This window comes from Calidris pugnax, unplaced genomic scaffold (genome assembly GCF_001431845.1).
Source record: "Calidris pugnax isolate Ruff unplaced genomic scaffold, ASM143184v1 scaffold15, whole genome shotgun sequence".
NCBI lineage: Eukaryota > Metazoa > Chordata > Aves > Charadriiformes > Scolopacidae > Calidris > Calidris pugnax.
The window spans coordinates 409,402-437,121 of record NW_015090774.1 but is presented as its reverse complement, the minus strand read 5'-3'; the positions used below and the strand labels follow the sequence as shown (position 1 = coordinate 437,121).

Genomic DNA, 27,720 nt, shown 5'->3' with positions numbered 1-27,720 from the left:
TTTTCTTCCCGGTACCAGAAAATAGCAAGTTCACGTGGTTTGCTATACTATCCTTGGCCCTGCAAAGGTCCTGGGTATGTACACTCAGTCCCATCTAAAGAAGATCCCGGAGGAGCATCTTCATAAAAATGCTCAGGGCAATATGAGAAGATGTAGAGCTGGCTGTCATGCCTAGCTGGAACAGCAATCTGACCAACATTTGTATGACTAATTCCAGTATATCCAAACCAGAGAATGAAGTAGTAGATTTTTTTTCTATTAAAAAGCAAACAAACCAGCCAAATAATAATAATAAAAAAACCAAACAGCAAAACCACAACACTCAAACAACAAGCAAACAAAAACTCACTCTCAAATATGCATGGATTCTAACTTGAAAGATTTCTTAGGGAGAAGAACTCTAGAACCAGGAGATGTGGCCATTCTTCAGAAACTTCATGCAGCAAACTGTACTTAAATTGCTGCATAGACAACCTCTGTCAGAAAATATCTTCTATGGTATTAGAGAACATTTGCAGAGAGTCAGTTGAGCAGGCAGGAGGAGCTCCTTGCTACCCTTGTAAACTACAAGCCTCTCACTGACAGCTGAACGTATAATCCTCTTCCCTTCTTCACCACATTCAAAGTAACATCCCCACTGGAGACTGAATTTTCCTGGTTTCCACAGAACAGCAGATACCACAGACATCAGTCACACTTGCCAGTTCTAGTCTTCGCTCTGAGTTGCTCCATGCTAACTACATTTAGTTCCCTGTTTCCATTTCCTTACTTCCTTTTAAGCTGTTTGTGACCGGCATCAAATGTTTCTTCCAAGAATGCATGCCTCATAAAGCAAAGGGAAAGAAAAAAATAAATTGAGAACAGCTTTTTTTGTGGCTTCATTAGTGGATACAATTTACAGCAGTCCTATTTAATTTGAAAAATATCCAAAATAAAACTAGAGAAATAATTCAGATAATGTAGAGATCTGAAGTATTATAGTACACTTGATTTTAGGCACAGGTACTGGAGAGGGTACTGAGGGCTCCCAAAAGGCAATGCATCATATTTGCCTATCTTGAGGAAACCTTAGATCAAAGTTTAGTTCTGTGGATGACTTCAAGGACAACGGACTTCTCTCCAAGCTAGCAATCCTTCCCGTTTGGCATGCTGCATAAATGTGACTTGTGGATGAAACTCAGTCTCCTGCAAATCCTGACAAAAGGTGTTTCACAGACCTAAATGGGATCTAAGGAGTGGCCTTGGTCTTTCACAGAAGGGTGAATAAGCACCATCAGATCACTAAGGAGCCAAGAAGTGAGCAGATCACCTACAATTCTCTGCCCTCTGTTGAAAAATAAAAGTCAGTGATCACAGAAAGGCAGAAGCATGTTTCAACCTTACAAAAGGCCCTGTTTCTAAAAAAAAAAAAAGGCAGCTTTCTGCTTCGGATGCTTCAGTGACTGAAATTTTGTTTTCATCACAAGCATTATTTTTTCTTTTTAATGCAGAGTAAGTTGGATTTTTATTTCTGTTTCTTTTTCTCAGAAAGCATTTGAATGGTTTGGCTCAGCTACAGTATCTTTTGAAGAGGAAGGGAAAAAGGATGCCTTCTTGGAAGTAAAGACTGGATAATTTAAGCCAGTTAAAGTAGGCATTTACCCTGTTAAATTCAACTGTATCAAGTAGACCATGTGTGGCGATGGAGTTCTTAACATCTCCCACAAGCATTCTCTATTTAATCCACTGTGAAGTAGCAATTCTGTTTCTGTGATACTTTAAAGCATTAGTGAAACACTGGCACAGGTTGACCGAAGAGATGGTAGATGCCCCATCCCTGGAAACAGTCAAGGTCACGTTGGATGAGGCTCTGAGCAACCTCCAGTTGAAGATGTCCTTGCTCATTGCAGGGGGGTTGGACTAGATGACCTTTAAAGGTCCCTTCCAACCCAAACCATTCTATAATTAGAAAACATACGTATTTTTGCATTGAACTGTAAGGCATGGACAAGAGAAAATAAGGCCTACTTTATGGAATTTCTTTAACTCTTTAGTTCCATCTGGTTTTCAGTGGCATGAATGTCAGGTTCTACCAATACAGTTTCTTCTGTTCCAAGAGTTTCATGCCTTAGTTAAGTGCCCTCATAAATCAGTTGATTCCAGTATTTTGCAGTTAAGATTTAACAGAAGACTTATCTAGAATCTTTGTTATTCATCAAAATTTAATGCTTTGTATGTCATTTTGGTGCATCAATGCCCAATTACCAAACTGATATCTCAGTGGCCCTCTTACCGAGATACAGTAACCCATGGTGCTGGCTAAAACAGCAAATTACAGGCATATAATTACAGTAAGTAAACAACCTAGGAGGAATTAATTGGGAACAACTAAGACTACTGTCAGGGAAATCCTGCAGCAGAGGAAAGATGCTTAGCAGAGGGAGCTGCAGGCAGCTGGGCAGGAGGAGAAAAGGCACTCAGCGAGGGGCCAGACGTGCCACTGAGATGCACTGGCTTGTCTCAGCAGTGAGTTGTTGTTTCTGTTTGTGCAGCCTTCTCTTCTGAAAGAAGTGCTCTTTTTTGCTTTCACTGTTATGCTTCCAAAGCAACACAAGTTAAACCAAAAAGCTTTCCCCATGCTTCCATCCATGTGGAAGAGACTACTCCAGAGCTTCTCACCAGGAACACACGCTGCCCTGGACAGGACAGGACAGGACTACAAACAGCAGTAGGATGGAGAAATATAGTATGTCAGAAGCTGGTGATGAAGTATGCTTTCATGTGAGCTAGCAGAAACACAAGTGCTTAAGGAGGCATTATGGTTGTACTAGAAGTGCAGTTTCTTTAGCATGAGACCATGATGGATGATATACAAGAGTACCAGTGGCAATTTGCTTGTGCAAATCAGATGTAGTCTTTAGGCAAATAGACATTTTCCTAGCTGATAAACCACAAAGAGGCAAGAATATTCCTAGCTGACTAGTAAGCAAAGGAGGCAGACTTTGTTACAAACTGCAATCATTTAAAACCCAAATATTTGTTGAAAGTATTGAAAATGCTTACTCTTTTGAGATCTGAGGGGGAAAACCACCAGCACCAGTGAAGCTAAGTCTCAGCAGCAGCTACAGGGCAGGAAATGTGGCCAATCTGCTATAGGATGAAAAGTGTTTTTCAAGTTACCAGTAGCCCATATTTTTGTCAGATTAGGAAGTATAATGACATTAAGGGATTATATATAGAAACTGCGGTAATATGAAGGGAAGTCACAGTAGCTACCTCAGTTTTTGTATGTGGTAAAATATTTCTCCTGGTCTCTGACCATCATGTGCTAGTGTGACTCAGGTTGTGAAAAGGGTAAATTGGAGGTGATAAGCTACAGGTGTAATGCAGCCATGCTTTTGATCAAATAAAAGTGCATTGTTGTAGTAAATGCTCTGTTTGTAGCTCTACAAAAGACACTTAACAGCTTTTAGGCAGTTCAGCTACCCCCAGCTCAAGAACAGTCCCAGTTAGCCATTTTCATTAGTTCCTAAACAGAGCCCATAATTTCTTCATTCCCATTAACTCAGAGGCAAACATTAGGGGTAAATTCAGCTGAAGAGATATAATTTGTTAGGGAAATCAGGCTTGATCTGACATCAGTAAGGCTGCCACAGCTCCATGACTCTAGCCCCAACCAGTTGTGAGGATGAGCATGTATTCCCAGCAGGCAGATGCACACAGAGCACATGCATATAACACATATATACACGCATGGTTGGTCACACAGATCACAGAGAGACACTCAGAGTGCTTACACAAACACACACTGCACCAGCAGCCTCAGCCCACTCCCCTCTCTGGCTGAGCAAGAGGGAGATCCACTAGCAGGAATATACATATATATATGTATATATACACACATGCACACACATCTGTCTCCATACATACAATGTGGATCCCTCCAGCAGCTGGGCTCAGACACTCAGTTGGCCCAGTAGCTGCTCCTGGATCCCAGTCTCCCCAGTTCCTGGCATCTGGACATACAAATCCCCAAGGCTGCAGCCCCACTCCAGTTGCTGGTACATCATGTGTACACACACACGTACATGCACACAGAGCTGGTCAGGACTCACCTTGTCCCTTTGATAACCAGTGTCTCCCTTGGTTTTGCCCTTAGAGACCCCCTTGTTCCCAGTCCATTTCACCAGTTCACCAGCTGGTCTATTTTGATCTTTGCTAACGATTGTACGCTCACTCGCACTTGCTCCAGCCACTGCACCACAGACACATGGGCCTCCAACCCACGGTGTGGCTCCAGCAGCTGTACTGAGACACCCCACAAACACACACATGTGCACACAGAAGAGAGCCCTCACCCAGGACAGAGCTGGGAAGGAAATTAAGGAGAAGATGGGACAGCCTGTGGTAATCAGGGCAGGGCCTGGCCAGGTGAGTGTACTGACTCACCAACTGTTTACATAGGACTGACTCTTTTTATCCCTCTGCCCCTCTATTTTCCTATGCTTGTTCCTTCCCAAATCACCTAGCTTCACCCCTTTGCCCACTTTTGGTTCTTCCCCTAAATATCCCCTAATAAGCCTTCTGCAATCCCAGCCTGCGCTTCCCCTCCACCCCATAAAGTGTCCCACACCTCTAGGCAGCAACACCCCCTCAGTCAGAACGGTGCTCAGGGTTTGACCCATCTTCATGGGTTTTACACCTGGACAAGGGCTCTCTGGGGACAGCCCCAGCAGCTTTTCAATCTGCTTTTGAATAGATATTTTAGCAAGATTTCTCTCCTCTCTCCATAGTGGGACCTCTGCTATTCAAACAAACCTGGCATCATCACTTATGAAGAGAGGATTAGTGTTAGAGGCAGCTCTTGCACGCTCTGATTTGTGTTTCAGATCACAATTTTGACTAGCCAGTCCAGCAAAGAAATGGTAAATCAGCTGGAAAAGAAGTTAAGAGATGTGGACCTTGTGAGTCTGCGAAGAATACAAGTCATTGAGGTTTTGAAGAGAGACTTTCTGGAACCTGAGGATGTGGAACAGTGCATGCCTGCAGAGGAGCCCATCAGCAGTGGTGAGTATAAGAAAGGGTTCTCGGGGAAGTTATGGGTTTGGATAGTTTTAGCTTTGGTCTGATATATGCCACTTTCCTTTGTGACATTTAGTGTCATTCATGCTGTGCCTGCAGGAACAGCAAAAAGTTTGTACTGTGGCACTTCTCTGGGGCTTTATCACATTTGGGCAAAATTAGCACATAGACTTCAAGCATTACTGCATCTCTTGGTATTACCTAAAATTAACTTCATGTGCAATACAGCTTTATTGAGAGATTAAAGAGAAAAATGCATACAGTTTGTAGGGGTAACACACTCTCAGACACACATATACTCACACTGCTGAGCATCACCCTGGGCAGTTGACTGGCTGATTAAAAGGTCCTTGGATCAGGCAAAGGCAACAAGAATTCTTGAAGCAGGTATTCAGGGGAGAGAGAAGCAGGCAAGCAAAAGGGAGGGAAGGAGAAGCAGGCAGGCCATTTACAGCTTTAATGATCCTACAGATAGCCCCCTTCTCCCCCTCACCAACTCAAGGTCTTGTCCTTTCACAACTTTGGCTTCTAAACAATTCTCAGCCTTTAGCTGTTTCCCCCAGGCTACATATTGCACAACACTGGGAAGAATTACTTTCCCAGACCAAGTCAAGCATTTACCCTGTTAATTTGTTGGGTTTTGTCACTGATACTGTTCTTGCTTAGCTGCTGCTTCCTTTCTCTATGCTTCAGCTCTTAAGATTCTATTTCTTCAGTAACCAATAACTGCACATCAATTAATTCTTTGTAGCGCTACAGCCTCTATTTTCTAGTCCAGATCCCCATTTCAAGGGCCTTTACTGCTGACACTTGAACTCCAGTCCATAAGACACACCTGGTACCAGGGTCTATCACACAGCAAGTTCTCACAAGTTGATTACAGGCTTAAAAACCTGAATCCTGATGCCTTGCAAAGTAAGTGTAAGACCTGCTACTAGCAATTACAATATTGTTTTTACTGAGTGACAGGCAACACTGGATGTTGTTGCCTTACCACTCTCTTGTGGTTGCAGTAGCAAATTTCTGGTCAGAAAAACTGGCAGAGTAGGGGCTGGGAATGTTTCGGTGGAATGCAGATTCCCTTTCGTCCCGTCCCTTGCATACACTGCCACATTCTTCACTATTGAAAGAGCGAGTACACCCCAGACCCTGAATGTTATTTTTCCTAGCCATATCTTGAAGAACTCCTTTAGTCTGACGGTTTTCAGCAGTAAGAATTTAAGCTATAGTCATGAGAAATACAGAAACAGAAATTCCTGTTAGCTCCTGTTGTGAGGCTTTTTGTTTCAAAGCAAAAGATGCTGAGCAGATGATCAAAAGTCCAACACCACAGCGGTAAAATCCTGTGTATTGCAATGCTGCTGTAGCTGCAACTTTCATTTCTGTATTTCATTTAACCTAACTTTCAAATCTGCTCAGTTTTTTAATCTCTTTCTCAAGGCTGATAAAATGACCGCTTCCTAAGGAAGAGGATCAAGGTTTTGTCATTCTGATGTGACTTTAGAATTAATTTCATATGCCAAAACTGCACCAAATCCACGAGTTACAAATTGTGGAAGGAACTGTTGCCTACAGCTCCAAGGCTGAGGTAGTCCTTAAAAGTACCGATCTTGTCCATATGGGAAGAGGACAGTATTTTGGGTGGCTGCTCAGGTGAGGAGGATTATTGCCAGGACTTTGCATCAAGCTGGTGCTGCACAACACCACTTCCCTTGAGGGGAAGCCCTGGAAAACTAAACACCACAGAACAGGAGGTGCTTTGTGCCTCTTGGTCACAAGACCACTTTAGAGCATGCAAAACCCCACCTTGTTGTTTTTAAAAGTGAAGTCATATAGCCCTTTCACCCGATAAATGGAATGAAAACATAAATGGGGATGCAAAGGCCATTGAAATTTCAGATGATGAAATTCTAACTTTCTGAGTTTTCTAGTTATGAGAAGACTCAGATAATCTATTTGCTCTCTAAGAGGAGCTCCAGGGAATGGGTAGTCCAAATAATTTGAAAAAGGAGCCCAATTGATTTGTGAAGATTTTTGTACCTGTTGGAGCTCCTTTCCTCTGTTTCTGCAAAAAAAATATTATTGTATGAAAAAAATTACAGTAAAGAACATTGAAATCGCAGTATCTAGAACAAAGGAAGTGCAAGAATTAGTGCTGTGCTCAACTGCAGCACATCCCCCACTACAAAATAAGTATTGTGGTGCAGCACTAAATTATGAGGTTCATCCCACTGTGGCTATTTCTTCCATTAGTTTGTTTAATGGCTGTTTGAACCTACTTACATTTTTAATATCCAGAGCAGTGCTGTTGTATTTGTAGCACATGGAAAAATCAGCTCTTTCTAAACCATCTGCCTGGGTAATTCATTTTATGCTGTCTCCATCTCTGCTTACTGGAAGAAAATGACAGTTTCCAATTTATTTTTTCTGTTATTGTTTTCTATAGCTCTATCACAGAGCTCAGAGATCTTAAACAGTTGTGAATCTGATTACCCTGAAAAAATTTAACCTATTTGTAATGGCTTTGGTAAATTGCTCTCAAAATCTCTTCTGACCTGCTCTAGGGCTTTAATGTTAGATTGCTAGAGTTTGAGTTCTGTTCTTCATTGGCCCTGTCGCCCTCTTTTTGAAGTCTTAACGCTTAGTGGCCTCCACGTCTACCAATGAGAGTGGAAATACTTTCTGACTGGGTTTCGTGAAAAGTCTTTGTACCGTTGTAGGCTTCTGTCTCTTTCTGTTCTTCCAACTGCTGGACCTCATGTCTGCTCTGTAAGGATCAGTTACCTGTGTCCTGCTAGCCAAACTTCCTCAAAGTTCTTTCACTCCACTGGCCCAAATCTGGTCCCCAAATCAGGAAGCTCTCCTGTCCAATGCACCTTTGGAGCAGATTGCACATTGATTTTTTTATTCAGCCATTTTGGATAGTACTTTCCAAGCAGTCTTCCTGTCAGGCAGGAGGGCTGGTAGAAGGCAGCTGTTATTGGTGTCTCTCCCCTTGCCCTTGTATGGATGTTTCTTGGATATGAAGGGGCTGAGTGCCTCCGTATCTGACTTCTGATGTCACTGCAGTCAGTGATCCTTACATGTTCTTCTCTAAGTCCAACATTCTGCTTCTCCAGAAACTTCTGTTAAAATACACTTAAAAATCAAGGTTTTCTTTCTCTCCTGACTTATTATCCATGACTCCTGATTTAAAGAAGGAGAACAGGAACATGTTATTTTCCTAGCTTCACCTGGCTTTCATAAATACATCCACCATCTGTCTGTAATGACTGACCTGAACCTTGGTAGAATAGACCAGAATGATCTGTTTGGTGTTTCACCTTTCTTTCCCAACTAACTTGGATACGTTAATCTTTTCTTTTTTAAGAGACTGTATAACATATTTCCTCTGGGAGAATCCAAAACAGGATTTTTTGTTTTGTCTTTTAAATACAGACTTCAAGAATATGACCTAATTTTGTTCCCTTCATAACACAGAGGTACAGTTTTATTAGATTTTTGAATCAAGCCTACAGTTTGTGGAGAATCAAGAACCTTTAGAAAGACATCTAGTTTTAAGGTAAAGAAATAAGAAAAGCTGTTATAGACCAGCAACAGCCGCCCATTAACAAGAATGCTAAGTTTGGAAGCATCAGAAATGTGGACTGACTTTAGCAATGAAGAGCTGTAGCTCTTGATTATTACGAGAACTTTGAGTTTTCTCACCCAAGGGCCCACGTTTTGTTACTGCCAGACTTCCTGAAAGCATGTAAAAGGTAAGTACCCAGATATAACATTATTGTGGTCAGGCAGTTCTTCTGCATGTGACATAGCGCTGAGTTTTATTCTTTCTAAACCTCAAAAACAGGCCAATAATTTCCTTCACTATGCGTGGTTACGCTATTTAAGGTGAGACGAAAGTGAAATTTTAAGTACAGTTTGCAAAAATGTTCACAGTATGAGTTAGGTAGCGGTGTATTTAAACCAAACTGGATTAATTTAGCAACCTTCAAAATGGCACAGACTAAATATATTAGGAAAAGGCAGAAAAAAAGAATAAACTTACTGGAAATCCTATGCAGGATGTGATATTTCCAAGAATGGCTGATGCTGAAACGTGGAGTGATTGAATAGGAAGCAAAGCTTTGCCTTTATTATGTTTTCATAGCACAGAACACTTCTCTTAAGTGAGGTTTTTGAAAAGCATCACAAAAACTTGCTTTCAAAACGGAAGTATCATAAGAGCTTACTACATGAGCTGAAAACATATAGTAGCTAATCTGCTTCACTGAAGGAACTTGCAACAGCTAACAGAATTGTTTCAGCAAATATAGCAAGAGATGTTATGTTGGTTGAGAACTATCACAGTGTGACAGGGAAAAAACAATCCCACGCTCTCTGATGCTTATAACACAGTTGTTGTTCTTAGACTTTGATAACGAAACCGAGATTATTGGACATGTATACCTATATATAAAACCCATACCACAGGAAAACAGTTATATTTCTAGCTCCTTAAGTCTTAATTTATTTATAAGTCATGTTTATGTTTAGAACTTCTGTGATCTTACATGTTTAGAACATCACTGGAATAAATGCCAGTTTGATTATTTTTTTCTTCTTTAAGATAAAAGGATGTTTGGAAGCTCTGAGGCTTGGTTAACAATTCTGACTTGGTATTCAGGGCATACTGGAATGAAAGAAGTTGACAACGTTTCCAGGAACAACTAAAATTGTAATTTTGTGTATTGTATAAGCCATTGTTTTTGAAAGAAACAGTCCTAAATCCCTCCCCTCCATTCCTCCATCAAAACTGTTTGATATCAGGAAACTGGTCTGGGCTCACACTACGCTGGGAAAAGAAAAAGTGAGCCTGTTTTCGCTTAGTTTGCAAATCTGTGCTATAGGTTCTATCGTCTCTTTTCGTCTTTAATGAAATCCTGTAGATCTGCAGACTATGTAAGAAACAAACCTGTACTGAGATAGAGCTATTGGAATTAAATACTTAGCTTTTCTCCCTCCTCCTGCCCCAACCCTCTAAGGAATTTTGGAAGTGAAATTTAAGGGCACAAGACAAATTATAATTAGTGAACATGATGAAAAAACGTGGTTTGGCAGGTTTGTGCAGTTCCATGTCTTTATGAAGCGGTCATCTTTGGTAAATCCCAGATAGACAGAAACAACCTTATTAAAATGGACTTGTTAAATATCTGGTCAAGGCTGGAAGTTTCCATTTTTGCAAGAAAAAAATACCTTTAGCCTCAAATATGCTGCTGAGTATTGTATTTAAAGACAGGCACTTGCACTGGGGAAGGCACCAACAACAAGCTGCAGGTTTAGCCACTGGGGAGATAGCAGCTGTGACACTTGGCTCAGGCTTTCAGTGAGACACCTCACTTGATTATCTTGCCAGACAAAATGGATTTGTATTTGATGATTTCAAGACACTCTTATGGACAATTCAGTGAGAAGCTTGCATTTTCTTCTTAGACTTCTATGGAGTAAATGGTATTACCCTGCTTCCTTCTTTTGGATCTTCCGTTGGACTGTAAGACCTTGAAGGCTCAGATCACCTCATTGCCTTACTTATACTGCAGCTACTGCAGTGAGATCCCAGTTCACTGCAAGGCTTCCTACTAATTAATTAATTAATGTTACCTGTGTTATTTTGCTGTCACATAGTACTAGACTACACAAAGCCAAGAAGATGTGAAGATGCAAGATCTGCATCCTGAGAAAGCACCTGATTTTTCAGCTCGAGGAGGGAAGCAACATACAGCTACCATTTCCTATGGTACTGAAAGAAGGAAAGCAGGATCAGGATATCCCCTCTCATAGGCTCATTTCCAGGTTAACGCAGCTAGAAAAGACTCCAATATTTTGAAGCCCTGCAGTTGGCAAGTCTTAAAATAGCTTTTAATGTGGTAAAAAATGCTTACTGTTTTTTTTCCTGGGAAGAGTGCATTTCTAGACAAAGGCAGACCATGTGACGAGCAGCGAGGACTGCTTTTTCAAAACTGCAAAGCAGGTCCTCTGTAGGACAGAGACCAAAGCTGCAATGTTTCTTTAATGATAAAACGTTAGGGCTTGCCAGACTGCAGACTGGGGCAGAGATCATGATCAATGCATGCAGTATTTGTGTCTGGAATGGTGCGTGGGAGTAATTGAGAGGATCCAGTGGACTGGCCTCTAATTGATAACATGAGAATTATTATTATCTTGCCCCTACCCCATTACAAACATTTAAAGCATCTGAGCATTGCCAAACCATTTGCTGAGGAAGGTAAATATTTGTCTGTGATCTAGATACTGGCTTTCTGCTTTGGGAACATTTTTTATGAACAAAATGCGTCTTCTGCAAGTTCCAGGGAACCTTTTTCTATATGTGCTCTGCAGATTGCTGACCACTGAATGGCTCTGCATATCTGCTCTCCAGGAATTTTAAGACCCATCATACAGTAGATGTCAGCATCCCAACCTGATCTTCCTAAGAACGGGCAGCAATGAACGCATTGAATTTCTTTTTACAATTGCCACGTATTGTGCCAATTTAAGATGTGTGAGTGGCTACATATCTATTATCATAGAGAAAATTTAAAAATAGGCAAATATTTACTGAGGAAAGGACTAAAAACATTTACCAGCCCCAAAACACAGTCTCTCAAAAACCAGATAATTCCCTTTGTCACCTGTGTATACTGTATTTGTCAAAGTAAATTACATGCATTTCCTGGTGCTTTGTCTTCTGAACTGTTAATGCCCTCTTCAGTGCACATCCCAGAGAGAAACCTAAAGTCTAATACCTGAAGTCTAAAAAAAGTAGGGAGTGCATCTCAGCTGAAGCAGAACCAGCTCTCCAGGTCCGTTAGTGCATTCTGCAGGGAAATGAGAGCAAAACCCGTAGCATCAGGGCAAGTGACTGACAGTGGTAATAGCTCTGTTCATGAAGAGCAGTCTCCAGAGAGAAGCAGGATACTCCCTTCCACCAGAGTATCCTCCAGCATTGCTCCACGGGGGAGAAACTCATACTTCCATAACCCTTAGAGAAGACTGGGGTAAGGCATGATACCCTTCTTAAGATACATTTTTAAAAGCTGCTACAAAACTCAGGGAATACTCAGGAGGAACTAAAGAAAAAAGGAATGAAACGTTCTTGCAGCCAAGGACATTCAGACTGGATATCAAGAATTAAAGGCTTTCAGTAGCAAGGACAGTGTGAAGGACCTCCCATCATAATGGTAATGGCTTCTGAAGCACTTCTTATGTAAAAGCACTTGAGGGACTAAGGATAGTGTTGTGTAGTGGAAAATGCAACAGAATGTTCTTTTCTATTGCTGACAATATTTGTGCTTTTTCACCTTTTTTTTTTCTTGCAGACATTGCAATCCTGGGAATGGACATCGATGTACAAACCATAGAGGACAACGTCATCAGCTTGGAGATGCTGTTTAAAACATGGCTACATGACTATGGCACAGAGAGAGAACACCTCCATCTCCTCCTTCCATCAGGAGGCTTCAGCCATGCCACTGCACCCAAGACCACCCTAAGTATTTTATTTTCTTTCCCCCTCTGCAAGGAACTCCTAAATCCCACAGCCTTAAAGGTTACCAGGCCTGTCCCATGGGCATGTTCCCTCACCTTTAGAGACCCAAGTAAGGTCTCTGGGTGACTTTGAAAGCTGTCTGGAGATTCTGTTGTCTCAGGCTGAGAGGGGCCATTTCCTTAGAATACTTCTAGGTTGCTGCCACGTCCTGTGGCTGCTGATGCTATACATAATTTCCATTCTGCAGCAAAAATGTTCCTTGAAGAGATGTATTCCTTGTGTTTGCTACTAAAAGTCTGTGCCAGAGCTGCACTTAAATATAGGCTGACTTACAAAGGGATTTGGCTTGTATTTATATCTATTGATTAAGCAGTAAATAGCTAATGTTCTAGCTGGAGCTGCCAACATTTATAATAATGCATGGGAAAAAGTATAAGGAATATGTAGCTTTTTTTCCTTTACTTATCTACGTCCAATTCCCCAATCTGTCCCTGGGTGAAAATAACAGCTACAGAAGACAGAGGTGTTTCCTGTAAATTGTCGTTAACTGTATTGTCACCATTGCACTGCCATGGGAATCTGCACATGCACTTCTGGCAATCCCCTTTCCATGCCTCTCCAATATGGCATTATATTCCACTTCAATATGGTACTCGTGCAGCTTCACATTGCCATTGCAGCAGAAAACCACTTGTTTTCTTCTGGTGATCCACGGGCCAGTTCCAGCCTGGAAGCAAAGCTCATATAGAGTTGCTGGTGGCTTTTGCAGATAGTTGCCATAGCAGGCAGATCAGAAACCCTGGTGTGATTTTTTATTTATGTAGTAGCTACCATAACAGCCTCCAGACCAGCACAGGCAATTATGATATTTTGTTAAAGGTAGATTTTCCTTCATCATAATATTGATTTTCATACTTGATGCATTGTCTTATTGTAGCTAGTGAGACAAACCAAGTTACGCTGCAGTCGGTTTTTTTCACCTTCCCACACAAGAAATCTGTGGAAGGCCAGAGAAATTGTATGCAGCTATATCATATTGTATGCAGCTATATCATATTATACCAGAGTTAGTGTCATCAGAGAGCTGGATTTCTCCACAAACACAGATAGAAAAGCTGACAGGAAATGTGTGGCCCTGAACTCAGTGTGTCATTGGGAAACAAGCTTCTGCTCTTTCTGCAGCTGGCCACTCGTCACCAAAACTGGAACTTGCCTGCCCAGTTACCAACCAATCATTGTTTCATTAACATGTCAAGTAGGTGGTATTTCCCCTTGTGTGTCAAATGGGGATAAACTGTTGCCTGGTGGCACAGGCCTTAGCATTATTTTTCTGTTAGTTGCGTTGCTAGAAAACATTAACTTAGTGTTTCTAAGTGCTTTGAACATGTTATGTGCTAAACACCACCATTTCCAGCAATCTAAACCCATCTCCTTCTAGTGTGCCTGAAGTGTGATTTGCAGGAGAGATTACTGGATCCAGCTCTACTGTCTGGGGCAGCGGACGGCACCGTGAGAGCAGTGGATTTGAATTCACCCTGCCAGATGGCAGCCTGGCCAGCTGCAGTGCTGTATAAACTCCGGGTTGTAAAGTAAGTGTTGTTACGTGCTTTGTGCTTGGCAGCTGGAAGGCAGGTATAACAGCAGCCTACACTCTTTCAGTGCCATTTCAGCGAGGACCTAGTAATGTCACCATAAAGCGCTGGGGACTCTTAAGTGCTAGTGGGCAAAATTCTGATGTAGGATACCCTCAACCCCCGTAACCCTTAGTGTTACGGAACAGCACATCCCACACATGCAGACAGGAGTGCAGAGTCAAAAACAGCGTTACCATGACACTAGGACTTTATGAGTGTAACAGCATAGATGTTATTCATGCAACAGTGGTTTCCCTCCAGTGTGAAGTTCGGTAGATTGCAGCTATTGCTCCGTGTATAATTCTGCTGTTCTCTCACTCCCTAATGAGGCCACAGCGATTAACCAGATGTCAGAGCCTGAGCTACCTATTTGACTAGTACTAAAAAAACAAGCAAAGCCCCACAGTTCTGTGTGACTTCATGTAAGAATTTATTCGCTTTCCTGTCAGCAGTTCTATGGCTGGTAAGCACAGAGCATAACAAAAAGAGTGATGCTCTCTAGTGTCTTTTCTGAGGTTTATTTAGAGGGGAAAAAAAAAAGTGTAATTCCTGAACTATATAGTTGTTCTTAAAATTACTCTCATTCTGTCAGTATCTGAAGAGCACTCAGTAATTGTGCGTAAATGGCCCACAACCAAAGCACTGAAGCCACTTAATAATGCCCAGTCACGAAGCGGAAGTGTGCTATGGACAGGCAATGTCAAGCACTGTGAAGTCTGTAGTGGTGTTTGTGGTGGGATGTTGGCTCTGGGCAGGAGCAGAGCACGTGTCAGTTTAAGTGGAGGATAACCATGATCCAGTAAAAATCACTTGGGAAGAGATGTGATTGCCTGGGTGGGTTATTGCCCAAGAGGCCGGAGTAACAATCTGTTCTGTATACAAAACATACAAAGAATGGATTTGCTTCTTGGCATGTCCTTGTCACTGCAGATACAAGAGACCCTGGCAATCAGCAAGAAAGCCTCTTTTCACTGCAATTGGGTTTTTCTGCAAGGTTTCATAGTGTCAGGTCACACAAATACAGATATGAAGTGCTTGCAGCTGATACTGCCATAGCCACTTGAGTTAGTCATCTCCTGGTAGAGTCTTCTTGCTGATTTCATGCTGGCTGTGCTTCACTAACATGAGCTGTATATTTGCAGGGCTCTGAAGTATGAAGGGGTCTGTGAGTCTGTACTGTATGGCCTGCCCTTCATCATCAAGCCCACAAGCTGCTGGCAGCTAGACTGGGATGAACTGGAGATAAACCAGCACAGCTTCCATGCTCTATGTCACAGTCTTCTGGTGAGTGTGTGAAAATCGCAGTCTCATGGAGAGGGATTGCCATAGAAAGGAAGAGTTAGTGCACATCTTGTAGGATCTGTCTAGCCTGCACCAGAAAATATGTTTCAAAAGCTGCAGCTTCATCTCATGGTCCAGAGTTGGGCTTGTAAATCCTTCTAGCCAATGCCTTCACTGGAAAAATGCTGCAGCACATCAAACCTTAGAGAAGACTCTCTAGCCTATCAGAAATCCAGCGTTTGGAGGTATGAATGCAAAAGTCAGGGTTGGAATTAGACATGCATCATTAACTGTGAAAATAATTAACCAACACTTAGGATGTGGAGGGCTTTCCATTACTGACAAGTCGTAATGCAAAATTGCATTTAATTAAAAAAAAAACCAAAACAACACAAACAACTTACTATCCTCACCCATAATGCAGAATAGTGTTCTTATTCTGATGTGTATGAACGTCTCTGCTCCTGAACCCAGCAGCCCCTATGGTGAATGTGCTGAAGGAAGTGGCTATTGCCCATCGTTCACATTGGTTTTGGCTTTTGCCATTTAGAAAAGGAAGTGGATGCTTTTGGCCAAACGTGAGCCACAGAACACTAGTCCGAACTGGAACATCATGGTGCATTCCTACTACATCATTGTCCCTTCCGACTCTGCCACTCTACTTGTCAAAGCAGTCGCCATTAGAGAGCTCTTGCTGCCCTCAACCTTCCCACCTCTCCTTGCTGAACACCATGAGAGAGTACACGGCCCTATAGAGGTAAGTCATTGACAGCCCTGCACGAATATCTGTGGAAATGATCCCCGTTGTACAAGCAGGGATCAGAGTAATGATCAGCCTTTATGCACAGGACATGCAGCTGCTCCTGAAGATATAGCTATCTCCCTCACTGCTGGGGAACATGACTATCCTCAGATTGCAGAGAGAGGTGCTTTAGGCATAAGAAAAATCAATACATACAGCGTCTCTGTTTCTTCCAATAGATTCAGGCTTCTGCATTTCCTATTGTGCATCCATATGTTCTTCTCCTGAGCTGTCTGCCTCCGCTTCAGGTGATGCCAGGAAGGGCAGAGCCCTCACTATTGGTTTAAGCAGATGAGTAAAGGAGGAAACAGCTGTGAAAATGTGTAGTGAGAGCTGGAATATGATGGACCACTACAAAACATCTTCCCAGCAGCAAATATATTCTACAGCTTTCTTTATGGATAGTAAATGCCTGACCTTTGGAGGAATGTTGCATGTCTGTTGAGGGGAGGAGGAAGAGGCCTTATGAAGCAGAGTGCTGAGTGTGGTGATGCCCAGAAAGGCGGCTCCAGCTTGTTGGCTGATTGTGGGCATGGGGGGGATAGGACTGCATCCTGCAAGGGAATGCTTAAATCCATTAACAACTCGTTGCAGATGCTCCTGTTCTATACACAGCTAAAGATGGTCCTTATGGATAGTAACCCAGCCAAATATCCCTTCTCGCATCACTGCAGGGTTGCATGGAGTGTCTGTTACACTCATCCCTACAAAAAAATCCCTCAACACTAAAAACAAACAAAAAACCCCAAGCAAACCCCACAGCCTGTCACATCTCATAGCCACTGCTTGCTTTCTCCTGTCTGAACAGAGCGCCCTGAACAGTTTGGAAGTGGAAGTTGCTTATAACCCCTTGCACCTAAAAAGCAACCTGTACAAGTACCTGAAGGGTGTCTTGTACAAACCTCTGCACAGGCAGCAGGCCCAGCCCAGGGACCAGCGACCAGAGCGGCACCAACCCAAGCAGGTATGTCTCTTGCCTTTGGCTAGCCTAGATAGTTTCTGTTCTGCCCCACTGGTCTGCTCCCTGCAGAAGGGCTGAGGGCAGCTCCCCGATACCCTCCTGGTACAGGGAAGGCAGTGTATGGCAGGGGCAACATTCACTTGCAGCAGAGGGATGGGTGTAGCGTAACCTCATGCAGTTGAGGAGAGGGATGCCAAACAGCTGGCACGTGCAGACACAATCGGACAGTGGGTTGTTGGACCAACCCGTGCCTGCTTCCACAAGGTGCACTGGTATTTTGTCCCTGTATTGCAGCATCAGAGCAGAGCCAAAGCCATGGTAGCGCCCCTTCCAATGGCTGCTTCTCCTGTCCAAGCATTCAGACCAGCAGCAGTGAGGAGAGATTCCTGTGAGCCCTCCCTGCTCCCCAAGGAGTATGACGAGTTCCTGCAGTAAACCCCAAGGCACCGTTGAGCCTGCTCACGTGCAGTCACAGCTTGGCTTCTCGCTCAGCTGCCAAGCCTTACGCCCGGGGCCGGAAGCGGTCAGGCAAGACACTAAGCTTGGCCTTGGTGAGACAGGCACTTCCCATTGTTTGTTCCTCCTTGTTTTATGGTTTTGTTAGTCGGCGAGTCAGCCTGCAGGAAACCTGCTACTCTGGGGCCCTCTGTCCAGAGATTCAGCTATCCCCTGCAACACCCCATGTTTCCCATTCTCGTCAGCACACACCACCAGCACGCTTTTAAGTTTTGGTTTCTGAGACTAGCCTAGTACAGGCCACAAACCACAGATTGCCGTCAGCAAGTGCAGAAAAGCTGCAAGCAGGGTGGTGAGGAAGTCAGACAGACAGATAAAGTAGGCAGTAACGTCAAGCTGCCATCATCCTGCAGGAGTAGGTTCAGCAGGGGGGTTGAAGAGACTTAAAACAGGGCTTTTGAATTGAATCTTTTAAGCCCAGAATGCTGCCCTCCTGAGAGCAGCACTAACACATGACAATGCTCATGTGGTTACTTCTGTAATCAGTCTCACTGTCCAACTCCCCAACTCGTGAAGGGGTTTGTAGCCAGTGCCAAGCCAGCCTTAATGCCCTGGTTGGCTTCTACACAGTGACAGCTCACCACAGCACCATTCTCCCACCCAACTAGTGCTTGGGTGCTCTCCTCCTCATGGCCCATCTGCACCTACAGGGCTGTTCTGGAAGCCAACATGGCAAGTATTTTTTGGCAGGGTACAGAAGATGTGAGGGGTTGGCCTAGAGCTTTCCAGAGAGCTTCTGCCCAGTGCTTGCACAGATGCTAGCCTGGTTTTCAGTGCAGACAAAGGACAGCTGCCCCTGGCAGGGCAGGAGCTGAGGGCAGCTGTAGCGAGCCAAGGTGGGGTGGTCTCACTGGGCTTCCTGGTTGTGTTCTACTTTGTTCTGACAAGCTGTTTCAAAATAAAGTTATCCACCACAATGCTCACTTACTGCCTGTAGTTTATAGTGTGCATTGCATGTAGCGATCCCAGCACTGACCTGTACTTCCTGAGAAACAGCTGCAGTTCATTCAAGGGCACAACGCAAACACCAAGCTCCCGGGGCGCTGCTACAGCAGGAGAGCAGAGCCATCAATGCCACCTCTTTTCCCTGGGACCCCAGCTCAGTAACAGGCCCTGCTAGCCACCCAGAGCATGCACCTGCTCTTCCCCTGCCCTGGCAGCACTCTCTGCCTGGCAGGAGGCTGCACCTCAGGCAGCTGCCTGGGGTAAGATGTCAAGGGCAGGTACCTTGAGGCCAAGGCAGCCACCCCTGCAGGCACAGGGCTGTGGGTTTGTTAGGGTGTACAAGCTGGTGCCTAAGCCCTGCCTCTCCAACAAGCTCTTCATGTTATGAGGAACTAGGAAGGAGCAGTAGCCAAGGGGCAGTAATGCACATACAAATGGCCCAGCCTGGGGCATGCAAATCAGACAATATGAAAATGACAAAATCAGGCGGATGGGGTGGAGGACACAACAGGGGATTAGCTTGACTGAGTTGATGACGTAGGTGACAATTACTTTGGCAACCATATCATAAATGCCACATGGGTACAAAGTCAACAAAACACCTTGCAGATGGGAAGGGATAAACAAATAGGGGCTTGTGATTTATTGCTGATAGAAGGAAGCCACTAAAGGGGAAATGTGGGAAGAGGGAAAAGGGAGCGTAAGGGGAAGCAAATCACAAAACTAGGGAAGTTTGGGGGTCCCTGTTGAAAAGCCCTCTGCCTGATCACCACAGTGTGAAGCAGGGCAGTAACTGCGCTGTTGCTCTGACTGACTCTTGACAGCCAGAGGGAACTTGGGTACTTTCCCTAATCCCAGAGTGAGAACGGATATCCTGGCAGAAGCTGTCTCACGCCTGCACCACGCTAGGCCCTAAAGGGGAGGAGACAGCAGTTATAAAAGGACACATCTTTCAGAACAGGAAACAGAAAAAGGTAGCCCCAGGGGGAAGAGGTTAGTTGGGCTTTGAGCAGCTCCTAAGTCATTTTCTCCTGGTAAAAACTGCTACCTGGCCCTACAGAGACCTACTTCTTCTGTTGCATCCCAGCTGTTGCTGCTAGACCAGTGCTCTGACAATTCTTAGCTAATCTGGGGCACGGACTTTTAGCAGACAACAGAGAAGCACACAGGCTGTCCTCACATGAGGAAGTCTCACATCCAAGGACTTCCCATTCACAACCCAGTCTGGCCCACAGCCCCTGGACTGGGCAGAAACAAAGCTGCACATCCAGGACCACTTCTGCACTGTAAGACGACAGGCAGAACCAGCAGCCAAGCATAAGGCATGCATCCCCAAGCACCTCAGCAAAGCCCTGCTCTGGACTGGCTGCCAGGATGCCACTTTGCAGGTACACAGACTGAATTCAGCCAAGGCACACAACCACTGTGACGTGCCACAGCTGCGGTTGAGCTGCACCCAGCTGCTTCACTGTTCAATACATGGAAATCAGTTGTGTGTAAGGAGACAGTGGAAGTGAGGCAAAGGAAAGGAAAAGAAGGTAGGCAATGAAGATGCTCAGAGGGCGGGAGCACCTCCCATATGAAGACAGGCTGAGAGAATTGGGGGTTGTTCAGCCTGGAGAAGAGAAGGCTCCTGGGAGACTTTATAGCAGCCTTAAAGGAGGCCTACAGGAAAGATAAGGGGGAGTCTTTATCATGGAGATAGGGTAGATTTAGATTAGATGTTAGGAAGAAATTATTTACCATGAGGATGGTGGGACACTGGAACAGGTTGCCCAGAGAAGCTGTGGATGCCCCATCCCTGGAAGTGTTCGAGGCCAGGCTGGATGGGGCTTTGATCAACCTGGTTCAATGCTCCAATGGCAGGGGCATTGGAACTAGATCTTCTTTAAGGTCCCTTCCAAACCAAACCATTCTAGGAAGGCAAACAGAACAAATGCTAATCTAGGCAGAATCCAGAAAGATCATCTCCTAGCCCTAAGCTCAGGGTTCACTGCAGACTTTTGCTTTGGCAACAGAAGGCTGTGACCAGCCAAAGGCTCGCTCTGCATTTACCTTATTTCTTATGCTTTCCCAAAGCACCTCTCACACCCTGAACTGCTAACAGAAAGGAGGTAAGGTGAAGCACAGAGAAGCAGCCTGAGCAAGATGACAGGTCTGGCCCACAACACTGAGCCAGAAAAGCACGGACAGTCTCTCCTGATCAGCCTTCCCCACTGCACGCACTTCTCTGTCCTGGGGTCGCGTGCATAAATAAAGCAGGCCAGGCACAACGTTTTGTGCCTCCACATCAGGGTAACATAAGCACATAAGGGTACCTTTGAGCCCGACTCTCATATCCCTTAATCCCCTGGCACCCAGGCATCCCAGCCCCAACTGAACCTTTCTTCAGTTTCCCCTTAGCTCAGTAGCTCTGGCACAGACACAAACGTGCCACCCCGCAAACACTGCTCATCCGGGCCACCCCGCAGCACTGCACCGGCATCTCCCCGTCTGTACGCCTGGCAGCCCAGACATGCCACAGGCAAACGTTTCATGCCGAGACATACAGATTTTAATATTAAAATAATTTTGTATAAAAATACTTTTGGAGACTGATGGCAGGCAGTCTTCCATGCACCGCAACGGGCATCCCAGCCCTGCAGCCTGGTGAGGGAGCCAGAGCTGAGCCAGAGCAGCAGGCACAAGGCAACACAGCCAGCCCTCCTCCAGAGCAGGAGGTGGCACCCGAGCCAGCTCCAGAGCCGGAGAAGCACCCTGGCACCCGCGCCAGCCACAGCTCTCTTGCTCTCTGTGGATAGGGCCTCCAGGGAAAGGCAGACACTCCCAGTGCTGGTGAGCACGAGGGGCTCTGCCTGAGCCAGGACAGACCCCAGCCCCAAGCCACCCCCTGAGACCCATGGAGGACAGCAGCCGGCACTGCTCACCAACAGGGCTGGCCCCCCCAGTCCCTCCCGGGCAGGTCCAGAGCAGCAGCACACTAGATCTCTCCTAGGTCCTCGTAGACAGGTGACAAGCTGCACTCATCCACAGACTGCTCCTTCTTCTGCAGGTGCTGGGGCTTCACCACCTGGCTGTACAGCACCTCCACGTTGTTGTTGTTGCTGCTGTTGAGGCTGGGTTTGACGGCCACCTTCTCAGGAGCGGGGTTCCCCCGCCGCCTGCCAGGGTCCCCACTCCTCTCACCCCCTTTGGGGATAAAGGCCGTCTGGGGCTTGGGGGCAGGCAGTGGCTTGGGGCCCTTGGCCTTGGCCTGGAAGGTAGGTACCGAGTAGTCGTCAGTGCTGGGGTTGTAGGGATACTCGTAGCCACCTCTGCCGTCGTGGCCCTGGGTGCGCCATGCCTCGCCCGTGGGCCGCGCTTCGTCGTAGATGCAGGTGGGGGGTGGCAGCGAGCGGGGGGCACGACCCTCGGGCTCATCGTAGATGTGCTCCTTCCGCCCGGGCACGGCGGGGGCCTGGCTACGCCCCTCAGCCCGGACCTGCTCGTACGTGCCCGAGTACAGCGGCGCCGGCAGCCGGAGCTTTGTCTCATCCGAGGTACCGCCGGGTGCCTTGGCCCCGCTCGGGGACTTGCTGTCTATGGGGTCCGAGTACAGGGTGTCCAGCCAGGGACGGAAGCTCTTCACCGAGTCCAGGGGCTCTGAGTACACGCTGGAGAGGTCCTCAGCCGGCACCATGGCGTGGGGCACCTTCGGCAGAGGGGAGCGCGGGGGTGTGTTCATGACCGCCGGCTTGGGCTGTGGCACGGGCAGCTCCGGCAGAGTCCGGGTCTTCAGCAAAGACGTGGCATCTCTCTCCTCTGCTGCCGCACTGGGTCTGGGCGCCAGCCCCGCTTTGGGTGCCAGGGTGTCCTCCCCCTCTGCGGGCAGCTCCAGGCTCAGGGAGTCAGCCAGGGCCTGGCGGATCAGCACCACGCTGGGGTTGTCCGAATCCAGCGAGTCGCAGCTTCGCCGGTTCTCCTCCACCTGCGCTTTCTGCTCCCGGATGGAGGCTTCCACCAGGCGGAAGATCTCGTTGCCCTGCTTGGTCTCAAAGGTGAAGTTCCCCGGGCCGGAGTCACAGCGCCTGCCAGCTTCGAAGGAGAACATCACCTGCAGGGGAAGCGGAAGGGTCACATCCTGCCCAGCACATCGTGCAGGCCGTGCTTCCTGCTGAAAGGCGCATTTGCCTTACCAGCATTACTCTGTCAATGGTCTGAGGTACTTTGAAGAGAAGTCTTGTACCAAGACCATGTTCCTCAAGCCTGAGCACACACTCACACACAAGTTTCCACCAGCAGATGCCCACACCCTTTCTGAACCTTAGTCCCTGAATCCAGGAGAGATTTTCTGCCTTGCTGGTGCTCTCTTGCATGCAGCGGCAGCCTCTGGGTTTGCTACAAAAGCCTCTGGGACCAGACTTCCTTGTGTGGGTCAATGCTGCCAAACACAAGCACAGCCAACCCTTCACCAGTCAGGGACCTGTGGGTGCAGCTGCCCGCTCCTCACAACATGTGGCTCTCGTCCTGACCCTGGCGCAGTCCCTGCGGACGAGCCAGGTGCCTCCCCAAGAGCAGCTCAGTTTCCACTTCTCTTTTGGTGAAGTGCAGCAGAAAGTGCCATCAGTGGATTGCAGCCAACGCCGTCACTTCTGAAAACAGCCCTGGGGTGACCACTTCCTCCCCATCCAGCACAGCAGGTACCTGTCGTGCTTAGGGTAGCAACGACAGGTTGCTGGAGGACAGTGCAGAGGTGACCTACGCAGGGTCAGCCAAGCTTAGAGCAGTACATCCTGTAAGGTGAACAAATCTAGAGTGTCTCAAACAGCCCCTCCTGCTCCGGCCACCATTCTTCAGGAGGGATGGACTGAATGCAGGGCAGAACCAGGACCGCAGGGAGTGAAGGGAGAGTTTGTGCACAGAAGGACATGCTTGCCCATGACATGGGCTGGGGAGCGATGGGATGGAGAATGGGGACAAGCCAGCCACAGGGATGCCTGGCAGAGGGGCCGGCAGGGGCTGCAAATGGCCCTACTGGGAGCGGGGCAAGAACCACACAGAGGGGCTCTGCACAGCCGTGCCCTCAGCAGGGACGAGTGTCCTGCTAGCCCACTCTCCTGCACAGTGACACAGGTGGAAGCTGAGGACAGATGCCCCTGGAGACCCTGCTGTGGTCACCGAGGGCTGCAGCAGTTCTGGCATTTGGCATGGCCCGCTGCGTGGCTGCCACAAGGTGGTAGGGCACAGCAGCTCCCTAACTTTTGGCAAGGGAAAGCCTGTGGGGGAACAGGCATCAGCGTGTGGCACGCAGAGCCAACCCACCTTGTCCCGGCCATATCTCCGGAGCAGCCGGTAGGGCCAGACATAGAGGATCTCATTTGTCCGAGGGTCCTTCAGGACGAGGCTGTCACGCTCTGCCTTGAGCACGTAGGAGCCACGCAGCTCGCATCGCTCCGCCGCCTCGGTCCGTTGCACCGTCACCCAGAAGGCGTTCACTGCGGGGACAGGGATGCTCAGGACAAAGCAGAGGAAGCCACATCCCCAGCTCCAGGCAAGGCCCCAAGCTGCCCACTGGAGCCCTGGCGATGGGGCAGCAGCAGGACAGGTCCCGCAGAAGGTGGCCCAAAGTCAGGGCAGCAGCAGGTCCCACCTTCATCTCTTGAGTAGTAGATGGAGTTCACAGCCATCTCCAGGGCCGGTGCCTCCCCGCTGCCCTCTCTGCCACGCCGGGCTGCCACACCACCATCGCTGGGGCCATTTCCCTGACAAGGAAGAGCGAATCAGCCCCAGCCCCTTCTTCCCACATCAGCCCCTAGTTCCTCTGTCCTCCCAGCCCCACATCGCTAGGCTCCCACCGTTCTCCCAAAGGGGCCTACCTCAGCCCCACAGCTTGACCATCCTGCATCCATACCATGCCCTTCCCTGCCCAGAGCCAGTGACAGACCCCAAGCCACCCCTGCACTGATCTGACATGAACACGGATGAACAGGGCCAGGCAGTGCAGGAGCTCCCAGCACAACCCTGGGCCCCAGCTGGGCTGCGCACTGGACAGGGTGCAGAAAAATACAGTTACTCGCAGCAGCCCTGCCCTCCAGCCCCTGCCACTGGTGCAGCACATGCCAGCACAGAGACACAGCCTCCTGCAGGGCAGCACCTGGGGGTCCCATGTGCCCACTTCCCTGACACTCATCTGACTGCTATGGCAGGACCACGCAGGTGCTCTGGTGCCAAGGCAGAGAACAGCTCTGCTTCCTCAGTGATGGGCTCCAGCGCAGGTGACATCAGTGCCCAAAGCATTGTATGGGCCCAGGCACGCTGTCCCAGCGGTACGAGGGAGGGAGCTGACGGGACAACCCAGTAACACGAGGGTCTATGTCCTGCTTCTGCACAGGCAGGAAAGCGGTGCCAGCACCAGCGCACAGCCCACAGAAGGGAAGCAAGAACTTCTATTTTAGCGCACGCAGAACTGAAAGTGCAACGCACACACTCTTGTCAGCCACCGTGTCCCCGCAGCAGGGTCCCCTGAGGGTCTGGGCGGGGGGATGCACCCTCACTGCTACCACCAAACAGCAAAGATCCTCCTCCAGGGAAGCCCCAGGCAAATCAAAGGCTCACAGATGCCTTGCAAGAGGTGCTTCAGCAGACTCTGCGCTGTTGTGTGAGGGGTCTGTATTTGGACAGGAGCTGGAAGCTGTTTCTCAGGGTCACGTGGGATGGGGTTGCAGCAGAGCTTATGTCTTGCAGAAAGCAAGTTGTCAGTTTCAGTTTAAAACCCAGCCACATGAGCTTCTTAACAAGAGGCAAGGCACAAAAAAAGCCATCAGGCCCTCTTTTTTGCCTCCTAAATAGAATGCGGGCTACTAAAACCTAGTGTCCTTAGAGCTGACAGCAGCAGCTCCTGCTCAGCTAAAGCATCCAACACAGCAGGGTTCCAGCCTGGGACTGGGAAGTAAGTTAAGGGCCAGTTGATCTACCAGAGCCCATTAGGGCTCCATTTGACTGCACTTTCCCTCATCTTCAAAAGAAAAAGAAATTCTGTTCTGAAGTCCTGGCCTCAGTTCCCAAGCCACTGGGCCCTGCTTACCCTCTGGGCAGCAACAAACAACAGGACACAAAATCATGTTCTCCATGCAGATGGCCAGAAATCACATTTTACAGAGAGGCCACGTGCAGCTCCTGTGCCTCTTGCTCCAGCCAGGCCTTTCTAAAACACATGCTGTCCTGCAGCCTTTTGCTCGCCTCTCCCTAAACTGTCAGCTCACTTCTGGACCTCAAGCACACAACTGAGAGCTACTGTGTGACGGCAGGTATGAGTGCAGCCCTGCTCCCAGCAGATGTTCCCCGTGCCTTGCCACTACCCTGCACCACTCCAGAGGCACATGCTGTGTCCCTAGTTCAGCCCTGAAAGCCACTTCCAGGACACAGGCTGCAACGCTGTCTGCACCAGACAGACACGGGCACAGACATGGAGTAATTTCCAGTATCACGTCAGCACCTCTCAGCCTGGTCAGCAGGGCACTTGCTGCACAGACGCATTTGGCTTGACAGCACAACGCAGGGACGCACAACCAGGGACCAAAAAAAAGGCTTAAGGTAAATCACACCGGACAAACACCCGGGCCCTTGTGGGAAGATGCTGGGGTCACCAGCTGTGCAGCCAGCCATCCTGTGGGGCAGCCTGGCCCAGCACTCCAAGCCTGGAATCAGCTACGGCACAATGCAGGGCTGTGCAAACACCTCCCAGGAGGGACAGCAGGAGACATGTAGATGTGGGCTGCCCTCCAGAGCAGTGTGGACGACCGTACTTGAAGGCCACCCACTGTCCAAGCTGCCTTAGCAGGAAGGCATTGCGCTGGCTGACCACTAGCCCCAGTGAAGGCCACAGAGCTGCTGCAGGGGTGCAGGCAGAGGATGGGGAGCTGGAGGGCTGAGCTGCAGGCCCAGCACTGACGGGGTGCTCCCAGCAGCAGGCAGGAGTGAGCCCCAAGGCTGGGTGACGGGGTGCACCAGCCCTACAGCTACTGGTGCTGCCGGCCCAGGAGCCAGGTGGGTCCTGGAGCCAGGCACTGCAATACTCTTGGGGCTCTGCTTCCGCCACTGCTGTGGCAGGAAAAAGGCAGCAGTGGTTTGGCCAAGAGGAAATGCTCCTCAGGCATCACCCAGCCCCCGCAGGGGGCGAGGATGGCTCCACACCGCAGGAGAAGAGCCCAACTTGACATTTGGAGCTTCTACAACTCACCCGGCTGCTGGCACGGCAGGAGGTATCAGGAAGGGACCAGAGCCGCAGGAGCTCTGGCTGCCTAGGACCACTCACATGTGCCTCAGGGTCCCCGTCCCTGTGCCCCCAAGCCGTGTAGGAATGGGTCCCACCACCACCCCACACACGCTCAAAGGTCTGCCCCCCACTCCCTGTGCCCCACACTGGGGCCGGGCAGCCCCAGCCAGGCGCTGGGCAAGATGCCCTGGACGCCCCCTCGGCTCCCCGTGGGGCGGCTCACCGGGAAGGCGATCTCGCAGAGCTTGGCCACCCACTCCTCGCTCTGCTGCTTCTCCGCCGCGAAGAGGTAGCTCTTGTCGCTGGTCTCCAGGCGGAAGACGGCCGTGCCGGCCCGGGGCCCGCTGTCGGCCACGGGTCCCACGCTGGTGCAGTCGGCCAGCCGCACCACCGTCTTGTCCAGCCGCTTGGTGCCCAGCCGCTCGGGCAGCCCCGACGACTCCTTGCAGTCGAAGAACTCCAGGCGGGCGACGCCGTGCTGGCTGGCCGGGTACAGCACGAACCAGCTCCGCTTCCACCTCTGCAAGGCAGCGGGGGGTCACACCGGGCAGCAGGGGGGGGGGGTGAGCGCCCGGGATGTTCCGCCGGGCCGGCAGCTCACCGCGGGTACCCCCCCCACCACCACCAGGCGCCCGGCGAGCCCACAAAGCCCCGGTCCCACTTCCCCAATCGCCGGGCGGCGGCCGCGGCCCGGCAGCGCGCCCAGCCGGGGCGGCGGCGAGCAGCGAGGACGGCGGG

General features: G+C 48.4%; 2 protein-coding genes across 3 annotated transcripts in view; one reads left to right on the top strand and one right to left on the bottom strand.

Moving 5' to 3' along the window:
• Positions 1-18,717, top strand: part of M1AP (meiosis 1 associated protein) — a 66,275-nt gene extending 47,558 nt beyond the window's left edge. For both annotated transcript variants that reach the window (XM_014944369.1, XM_014944358.1), the window contains exons 6-12: positions 4,869-5,046; positions 12,420-12,593; positions 14,028-14,178; positions 15,366-15,507; positions 16,055-16,261; positions 17,115-17,270; positions 17,562-18,717. In XM_014944369.1, coding sequence (XP_014799855.1) covers positions 4,869-5,046; positions 12,420-12,593; positions 14,028-14,178; positions 15,366-15,507; positions 16,055-16,261; positions 17,115-17,270; positions 17,562-17,702 — 1,149 coding nt within the window. In that variant the 3' untranslated portion in view covers positions 17,703-18,717. The remainder of the gene's footprint in view (positions 1-4,868; positions 5,047-12,419; positions 12,594-14,027; positions 14,179-15,365; positions 15,508-16,054; positions 16,262-17,114; positions 17,271-17,561) is intronic.
• A 2,542-nt stretch (positions 18,718-21,259) lies between these two features.
• The window catches only part of DOK1 (docking protein 1), an 8,494-nt gene continuing 2,033 nt past the window's right edge, over positions 21,260-27,720 (bottom strand). Inside the window, exons 3-6 of the mRNA XM_014942929.1 lie at positions 27,206-27,502; positions 24,358-24,469; positions 24,030-24,202; positions 21,260-22,821 (exon numbers count right to left, since the gene is read on the bottom strand). Of these exons, the coding sequence (XP_014798415.1) occupies positions 21,709-22,821; positions 24,030-24,202; positions 24,358-24,469; positions 27,206-27,502 (1,695 nt within the window). The 3' untranslated portion in view covers positions 21,260-21,708. The remainder of the gene's footprint in view (positions 22,822-24,029; positions 24,203-24,357; positions 24,470-27,205; positions 27,503-27,720) is intronic.